Below are 10,074 nucleotides of genomic sequence, written 5' to 3' on the forward strand. Positions count from 1 at the left end.
GGGATGAAATAGGAGAAAAAAACTCGGATTTACAGGTTAGTAAAAACAGTTACTTTTTCCACATTTTTTATTAGTTTTTCTTTTTCACAATTTATAATAGTTCAATAGGCATTATATTTTATATTGATAGGAAAAAAGTATCAATCCATAACAAGTAAAACCAGATATAAATATAAAAGATATCTATTATATAAACTGGATTATATGAATTGTAATTAAAAATAACACCCAACTGAACTTAAAATGGTCGGTTATAACGAATGCACGTATTAAGTAAATAATACTGGACTTGTCATGGAGCAACTCTACCCTTTCTAATGGAGTGCCATTGCCAAGGACAACTTGCTGAACCATAATCAGAAACGAAGTACTTTTTGAACTTATCTCTGGTGATGGCCACTTCTCTCACGAAATTTCTACGAATGGGCTCGAGGTTGGCTACACCATGAATGTGTTCACTTTCCATTCTGATTTGGTCCTCGAAAGGGGAAATATTTGTCGATGTATTCCGAAGCATGTTGTGTAGACAGGTGGAAGCTAAAACTATTGGATTGACAATTTCTGGTTTAGTTTCAATAGGCTTTAGAAATATTCTCCAGCGCCCGGCTAGAATTCCGAAAGCATTTTCTACAGTCCGTCGAGCTCTTGAGTGACGGTAGTTGTATACCTTCTCTTCGTCACTTGTAATGGCTGCTTTGCTATATGGATGCATCAAATAGGCTTTAAGAGGGAAGGCTTCATCTGCAATAATTACATAAGGAAGCTCCATTGCTGGTAGTAGCTCTTTGTCTTTTGGAACGGCGTAATTGTTGCTTTCAAATCTTTTCCCCATCTCAGATCGGTCAACAGTTCCTCCATTGCTATTTTTGCCGTAAGCTGCAACGTCAACAAGTGTGAATTTGTAATTTGCAGCTACCAAAGCCAATAAAACAATGGCATATATTCCTTTGTAGTTATAGTACAATGAACCAGCACCAGCTGGACATCGGATTTGAACGTGCTTGCTGTCCAAAGCTCCTATGCAGTGTGGATAATTCCACTTCTCATCATAATCCTTGGCTATCTGTTCCCATTCATCTTTGTTTGGTTCTGGCATGTAAATCGGTCGTAGAGTTTTCCAAATTACCTCACAACACTCTGACTATTTCTCCAATAGTTGAAAATCCCATCCAAAAAGAAAAACCCAATGTTCTGTAAGAATTGCCAGTCACCAAGTACCTGTGAACAGTGAAAAAAAAGCCCACTTATTGAATTATTAATCTTCACGTTGTCCTTTGGCGATTAAGCGACCTTTGTCTTTTGAGCGCCAAAGGAGAATAAATGAATAATTAATAGATAACTACGGTGCGTTTAAAATTACTTGCGACTTTTGACAGTTCGGTACGGAGCGAGTGGAGGGGAGTGTTGTTGCCAACGCGTGCCAGCAGGCGGCGATATCTCCATGCCTAAAAGGAGCTGGCCGCCAGGTAAACATTCTTTAGCAGTATAGAAACGACAATAATGAACAGAGAACGTTCTTTGGCGGCAAAGAAACAATTGTGGTAGTGTTTACCTACGGCCTGACAACAGGAATGCCTTACAGGCCGACACCAGTGGCGGCTCGGGGGGAAAGCCTGGCTCGCCATTGGTGTTGCCTTGGTAACGGAGTCATGTCACCTCCGGCAAGCCGAACGTCAAAATTCGCAACTAATTTTAAACGCACTACAAAGACTAGCCTAGAATTGTAAACTAATTTCTCTGTTCTAGGTAATGAATGTAAAGACAACTGGAATAAACTGCGGAATGTGTACATCCAGGCTAAACACCGTAGAGCCACAATATCAGGTCAGGCCGCAAAGAGTTTGAGCAAATGGAAATTTGAAGATAAAATGGCTTTTTTGAATCCAACTCTCGTAACAAGAAAAACTTGAGGAAATGTGGAAGACAGCCCCAATAATGAAGATTATGATGGGAACATGAGAAGAAACTGGCTTATGTCTGATTGATGAAACAGACTCACAAGTGGCCTCATCAGAAAGTTCCCAATCCAATCCACCAAGAAACGATACTGAAAAGTGCAGTCCCTACAATGGTGGAGGCCATCGACAATCCCACTGCTAATGTATCAGATTCTCCAACAACTTTTACTCAACCTTCAGCGAAGCCCGTAAGGCCTTATGTTGAAAAAAAAAAAAACATTTGACGTCATCCGTACAAGAAATGGTTAAAATAATGGAAGACAACCAATGCTTCCGCTCCCAAGTACTTCTTCAAAGTGCACACGCTGCATCAAGTGACAACGTGGACGATGAATGCGAACTTTTTTTCCTCAGCATGGCGAAAAATGTGAAAAAATTGTGTCCTGATGAGCAAATTAGAGCGAGCAACATTGTTTTGGGGGCAGCGTTGCAAGCAGCACGTGGGAGCTTATTTCAGGTGACCCCTGGTTACCACAATACTCTTAATACAAATCCATCATCATTCTATCAATCCTCCTCAACACCATCTCCTCAACGATCTGAACACAGCTTGGACTGCTCAACGGACTCAATGTTGTCCTACACTTGGCAAGAGAAACAGCAAGAAAACTTTTGTAATTTGTAATTACCTTTCTGATGTATAATAAAACGCACTTTGTGAAAAGAAAATCAATAAAAATTCCAAAATGTCTCTGTGATAATTTTTTCCCTCCCAGATATTTAACACACTAAAGTATTAGCACTTACCTCAAGCAAACTGCAAGTCGTATCTCTGCCGGAACGCTTTCCCTGAGTTGAGTGGAGCGTTTTTCTATTATCGGACCAACCAAGCTCAGGAGATGGTAGAATTCAGTTTCTGTCACTCTGTAATACCACTTAAACCGCTCTTCGGAAGAGCAAATGGATGCAATACACAGAGCAGCCATTTCTTCTTCTTCTTCTTCCAGCATTTCAAAAACACACAGTACATTCATGGTTGCAGGTTCAAAACAAACTGTCGGAAAATACAATGCAGACGAAGTAGTTGTTTCATGCTGCTATACGTCACGCCAATGTGAACACAGCTTCGTGTCTGACGTGGTCCCACGCTGTCTGACGTGACGTGGGAACACATCACGTCAGAGTAGTCTGAGTTCACCTTTAGTGCTAAATAAAGCAAACAACACAAATTCTTCTCCATTACAAGCTCCATAACACACTGGCATGACTCTGTGATCTTTGGCAGTAGTTGGGTGACATCACGAAAAGGGGTGGAAATAACTTTTTGAAACACCTATGCAGTGGAGCAGGTAAGTGTCCCAGTTATCAATGCCCAGCCGTTTACCCTGATGGAGCCTCATTTGTGAATGACTGGCAAAAAGGTATTTCTTGTAATCGAATAGAGCCTTGAATATAACAGTGACTTGGAAATGTCATCATAGCCTAGTGATTCAGTTCTTTAGCTGTTAAGATGATGATTGTGGATTCAGGTACTATGGGGTGCCATCAATTTTTTTCATTGTAATGGCTGAGATACATATTTTCTTTTAATTAATTGTTCTGAATATATGTTTTTCCTCATTTCTAGTGCTTTGTCACACCATTTTATTAATGTCTTATTTACTCTAAATTTTTCTTCTGTTTATTCTTTTTTCATATGGAATCTTTGCCCTTGTGATTTTAATCTTTTTACTTATATCATAATATTTATATGTTTAAAAATACTAATTCGTCAACTAAAAAATAAAATATGAAATAATATTTTTATATTGGCTTTGAATTGGTAACAAATATATGTTTTCCAATACACTGTACATTTTTTTGGCTAGTAACCATCGCACAAATATATAAAACATAAATACTTCCCGCACCATAGTCAGAATATAAACATTATCTTACCTCAATCACATTTTTGCTTTATAAATTCAAAGAAAAGCACACTTCATTAACTTTAGAAAATACTGTATTTTCATTACATAATGTTGATCCACACCAGGCACACCGTACCATATTACTAACTGCTCGTGCGTGGTCTGATGCACACAAAGCAAAAACCAGCAACAGTGAGTCACCTTTTCCCTCCCAAACTGTATCATAATTCTCTGACGATCACTCTATGTATGAAGATGTGTGTCTGACTCACCCAGGTCAACTGACCTCAAATGTAGTGGGAACATGTAGGAAATTAATGAGAAAGATGCATGCACCTGGAGTCACCTCTAACCTATCTCCCTGAATTCTGAGAATTGGATGAGCAACCATAAGTCACGCCATAACACTGACGAACACAAGAGCTGTCTGAATAGAACTCTGGAAATAGTGTGGTGTTGCAACAGACATTTACAAAACTGTGTTACATGACTGGTTGAGATAGGCGTGTGATGCTGCTGCAGTCAGGCCACTGCAAATGTCAGTGATCTTCTTGTTGTTGTTGTGGTCTTCAGTCCTGAGACTGGTTTGATGCAGCCGATCCCTTCATCTAGTCAAGTTGTGCCACAAACTCCTCTTCTCCCCAGTTCTATTCAATACCTCCTCATTAGTTATGTGATCTGCCCATCTAATCTTCAGTATTCTTCTGTAGCACCACATTTCGAAAGCTTCTATTCTCTTCTTGTCTAAACAATTTATCGTCCATGTTTCACGTCCATACATGGCTACACTCCATACAAATACTTTCAGAAACGACTTCCTGACACTTAAATCAATACTCGATGTTAACAAATTTCTCTTCTTCAGAAACGCTTTCCTTGCCATTGCCAGTCTACATTTTATATCCTCTCTACTTTGACCATCATCAGTTATTTTGCTCCCCAAATAGCAAAACTCCTTTACTACTTTAAGTGTCTCATTTCCTAATCTAATTCCCTCAGCATCACCCGACTTAATTCGACTACATTCCATTATCCTCATTTTGCTTTTGTTGATGTTCATCTTATATCCTCCTTTCAAGACACTGTCCATTCCGTTCAACTGCTCTTCCAAGTCCTTTCCTGTCTCTGACAGAATTACAATGTCATCGGCGAACCTCAAAGTTTTTATTTCTTCTCCATGGATTTTAATGCCTACTCCGAACTTTTCTTTTGTTTCCTTTACTGCTTGCTCAATATACAGATTGAATAACATCGGGGAGAGGCTACAACCCTGTCTCACTCCCTTCCCAACCACTGCTTCCCTTTCATGTCCCTCGACTCTTATAACTGCCATCTGCTTTCTGTACAAATTGTAAATAGCCCTTCGCTCCCTTTATTTTACCACTGCCACCTTCAGAATTTGAAAGAGAGTGTTCCAGTCAACATTGTCAAAAGCTTACTCTAAGTCTATAAATGCTAGAAACGTAGGTTTGCCCTTCCTGAATCATTCTTCTAAGGTAAGTCGTAGGGTCAGTATTGCCTCACGTGTTCCAATATTTCTACTGAATCCAAATTAATCTTCCCCGAGGTTGGCTTCTACCAGTTTTTCCATTCGTCTGTAAAGGATTCGCGTTAGTATTTTGCAGCTGTGACTTATTAACTGATAGTTCGGTAATTTTCACATCTGTCAACACCTGCTTTCTTTGGGATTGGAATTACTACATTCTTCTTGAAGTCCGAGAGAATTTCACCTGTCTTATACATCTTGCTCACCAGATGGTAGAGTTTTGTCAGGGCTGGCTCTCCCAAGGCTATCAGTAGTTCTAATGGAATGTTGTCTACTCCCGGGGCCTTGTTTCGACTTAGGTCTTTCAGTGCTCTGTCAAACTCTTCATGCAGTATCATATCTCCCATTTCATCTTCAACTACATCCTCTTCCATTTCCATAATATTGTCCTCAAGAACATCGCCCTTGTATAGACCCTCTATATACTCCTTCCACCTTTCTGCTTTTCCTTCTTTGCTTAGAACTGGGTTACCACCTGAGCTCTTGATATTCATACAAGTGGTTCTCTTTTCTCCAAAGGTCTCTTTAATTTTCCTGTAGGCAGTGTCTATCTTACCCCTCATGAGATAAGCCTCTACATCCTTACATTTGTCCTCTAGCCATCCCTGCTTAGCCATTTTGCACTTCCTGTCGATCTCAGTTTTTAGACGTTTGTATTCCTTTTTGCCTGCTTCATTTACTGCATTTTTATATTTTCTCCTTTCATCAATTAAGTTCAATATTTCTCCTGTTACCCAAGGATTTCTAGTAGCCCTCGTCTTTTTACCTACTTTATCCTCTGCTACATTCACTATTTCATCTCTCAAAGCTACCCATTCTTCTTCTACTGTATTTCTTTCCCTCATTCCTGTCAATTGTTCCCTTATGCTCTCCCTGAAACTCTGTACATCATCTGGTTCTTTCAGTTTATCCAGGTCCCATCTCCTTAAATTCACACCTTTTTGCAGTTTCTTCAGTTTTAATCTACAGTTCATAACCAATAGATTGTGGTCAGAGTCCACATCTGCCCCTGGAAATGTTTTACAATTTAAAACCTGGTTCCTGATTCTCTGTGTTACCATTATATAATCTATCTGAAACCTGTCAGTATTTCCGTGCTTCTTCCATGTATACAACCCTCTTTTATTATTCTTGAACCAAGTGTTAGCTATGATTAAGTTGTGCTCTGTGCAAAATTCTTCCAGGCGGCTTCCTCTTTCATTTCTTCCCCCAATCCATATTCACCTACTACGTTTCCATCTCTCCCTTTTCCTACTGCCGAATTCCAGTCACCCGAGACTATTAAATTTTTGTCTCCCTTCACTATCTGAATAATTTCTTTTATCTCATCATAGATTTCTTCAATTTCTTCATCATCTGCAGAGCTAGTTGGCATATAAACTTGTACTACTGTAGTAGGTGTGGGCTTCATATCTATCTTGGCCACAATAATGCGTTCACTGTGCTTGGAATGTAGTCGAATTAAGTCGGGTGATGTTGAGGGTATTAGATTAGGAAATGAGACACTTAAAATAGTAAAGGAGTTTTGCTATTTGGGGAGCAAAATAACTGATGATGGTCGAAGTAGAGAGGATATAAAATGTAGACTCGCAATGGCAAGGAAAGCGTTTCTGAAGAAGAGAAATTTGTTAACATCGAGTATAGATTTAAGTGTCAGGAAGTCATTTCTGAAAGTATTTGTATGGAATGTAGCCATGTATGGAAGTAAAATATGGATGGTAAATAGTTTGGACAAGAAGAGAATAGAAGCTTTCGAAATGTGGTGCATGTACACTCCTGGAAATGGAAAAAAGAACACATTGACACCGGTGTGTCAGACCCACCATACTTGCTCCGGACACTGCGAGAGGGCTGTACAAGCAATGATCACACGCACGGCACAGCGGACACACCAGGAACCGCGGTGTTGGCCGTCGAATGGCGCTAGCTGCGCAGCATTTGTGCACCGCCGCCGTCAGTGTCAGCCAGTTTGCCGTGGCATACGGAGCTCCATCGCAGTCTTTAACACTGGTAGCATGCCGCGACAGCGTGGACGTGAACCGTATGTGCAGTTGACGGACTTTGAGCGAGGGCGTATAGTGGGCATGCGGGAGGCCGGGCGGACGTACCGCCGAATTGCTCAACACGTGGGGCGTGAGGTCTCCACAGTACATCGATGTTGTCGCCAGTGGTCGGCGGAAGGTGCACGTGCCCGTCGACCTGGGACCGGACCGCAGCGACGCACGGATGCACGCCAAGACCGTAGGATCCTACGCAGTGCCGTAGGGGACCGCACCGCCACTTCCCAGCAAATTAGGGACACTGTTGCTCCTGGGGTATCGGCGAGGACCATTCGCAACCGTCTCCATGAAGCTGGGCTACGGTCCCGCACACCGTTAGGCCGTCTTCCGCTCACGCCCCAACATCGTGCAGCCCGCCTCCAGTGGTGTTGCGACAGGCGTGAATGGAGGGACGAATGGAGACGTGTCGTCTTCAGCGATGAGAGTCGCTTCTGCCTTGGTGCCAATGATGGTCGTATGCGTGTTTGGCGCCGTGCAGGTGAGCGCCACAATCAGGACTGCATACGACCGAGGCACACAGGGCCAACACCCGGCATCATGGTGTGGGGAGCGATCTCCTACACTGGCCGTACACCACTGGTGATCGTCGAGGGGACACTGAATAGTGCACGGTACATCCAAACCGTCATCGAACCCATCGTTCTACCATTCCTAGACCGGCAAGGGAACTTGCTGTTCCAACAGGACAATGCACGTCCGCATGTATCCCGTGCCACCCAACGTGCTCTAGAAGGTGTAAGTCAACTACCCTGGCCAGCAAGATCTCCGGATCTGTCCCCCATTGAGCATGTTTGGGACTGGATGAAGCGTCGTCTCACGCGGTCTGCACGTCCAGCACGAACGCTGGTCCAACTGAGGCGCCAGGTGGAAATGGCATGGCAAGCCGTTCCACAGGACTACATCCAGCATCTCTACGATCGTCTCCATGGGAGAATAGCAGCCTGCATTGCTGCGAAAGGTGGATATACACTGTACTAGTGCCGACATTGTGCATGCTCTGTTGCCTGTGTCTATGTGCCTGTGGTTCTGTCAGTGTGATCATGTGATGTATCTGACCCCAGGAATGTGTCAATAAAGTTTCCCCTTCCTGGGACAATGAATTCACGGTGTTCTTTTTTCAATTTCCAGGAGTGTAGGTTGCAGTAGGTACTGGGAGATGAAGAAGCTTGCACAGGATAGAGTAGCATGGGGAGCTGCATCAAACCAGTCTCAGGATTGAAGACCACAACAACAACATGCTGTTTGTAGTAGCTTACCCGCACTCCTATTTTTTTATTCATTATTAAACCTACTCCTGCATTACCCCTATTTGATTTTGTATTTACAACCCTGTATTCACCTGACCAAAAGTCTTGTTCCTCCTGCCACCGAACTTCACTAATTCCCATTATATCTAACTTTAACCTATCCATTTCCCTTTTTAAATTTTCTAACCTACCTGTCTGATTAAGGGATTTGACATTCCATGCTCCGATCCATAGAACGCCAGTTTTCTTTCTCCTGATAACGACGTCCTCCTGGGTAGCCCCACCCGGAGATCCGAATGGGGGACTATTTTACCTCCGGAATATTTTACCCAAGAGGATGCCATCATCATTTAATCATACAGTAAAGCTGTATGCCCTAGGCAAAAATTACGGCTGTAGTTTCCCCTTGCTTTCAGCCGTTCGCAGCACCACAACAGCAAGGCCGTTTTGGTTAGCAGTACAAGGCCAGGTCAGTCAATCATCCAGACTGTTGCCCCTGTGACTACTGAAAAGGCTACTGCCCCTCTTCAGGAACCACACGTTTGTCTGGCCTCTCAACAGATACCCGTCCGTTGTGGTTGCACCTACTATCTGTATCGTTGAGGCACGCAAGCCTCCCCACCAACGGCAAGGTCCATGGTTCATAGGGGGAGTGATCTTCTTACGTCAACTATATTATACCTCTCTCAGTATGTTGTGTGATTTATATGAATCTTTTGTCCATACAAATCAGGTTTATGCCCTTTGTACCAAAACCATTATGATTTGTAACACATGCTAACAAAATTGTGAAAGGAGGATAACAGTTTAATATTCTTGATTTGTCAGAAAAGGCATTTTCCTTTACATTTGACTCATAACAGATGGGCCTTTCTCAACTTAAGCCTGAGAAACCTGTTTCCCCTCCATTTTTTTCAAGCTCTCCTTAACTAACCCTCGTTTCCTCCATGGTCGCAGCAACTGTCTAAGTTAACATAGCATGTTAGTGGAGTTGATGTGACTATCAATACTTTCTTCCCCTGATGATTTATGGAAGAAGGAGCCAAGTTTGGAATCATGGTGTAATGTGGCACAACCTGTGAGGTTCATGTAGTTTCTGATAAAGACTACTGTCTTAGGAAAATGATTAATAACATCCAATTTTCTTTTCATTACTCCTTTGAGTTTGGATGCTGTGGTAAAAGCAATAACAGTTAATGATTTCCAATGAAAATCTTAAAAAACTTGGCAAGTTTTTTAAATAATGCCTGTGTTCCCATTTATTTCTCTACAAAAAGTAACAAAAGTGCTGACTGAACAGTCTTCTTGCTCTGATCATTTCCATTAAGTGTTATTAGGTAAGTTCACAACAATACTTTCAATAACAAGGGAAATGCCAACAATGATGAAAATACTATAAAAATGGTAAAAATA

At 42.0% G+C, this 10,074-nt stretch overlaps 1 protein-coding gene across 1 annotated transcript; it reads right to left on the reverse strand.

Annotated features, from left to right (window-relative positions):
- Window positions 1–201: 201 nt before the first annotated feature.
- On the reverse strand, window positions 202–3,573 carry LOC126215130 (uncharacterized). The gene is made up of 2 exons (XM_049941794.1): window positions 2,706–3,573; window positions 202–1,218 (listed from the first exon to the last, which is right to left on the reverse strand). The coding sequence occupies exon 2, from the start codon at window positions 1,094–1,096 to the stop codon at window positions 293–295; it is 804 nt and encodes a 267-aa protein (XP_049797751.1). The 5' UTR covers window positions 1,097–1,218; window positions 2,706–3,573; the 3' UTR covers window positions 202–292.
- Window positions 3,574–10,074: the final 6,501 nt, after the last annotated feature.

Source organism: Schistocerca nitens, chromosome 12 (assembly GCF_023898315.1).
Source record: "Schistocerca nitens isolate TAMUIC-IGC-003100 chromosome 12, iqSchNite1.1, whole genome shotgun sequence".
Classification (NCBI taxonomy): Eukaryota; Metazoa; Arthropoda; class Insecta; order Orthoptera; family Acrididae; genus Schistocerca; species Schistocerca nitens.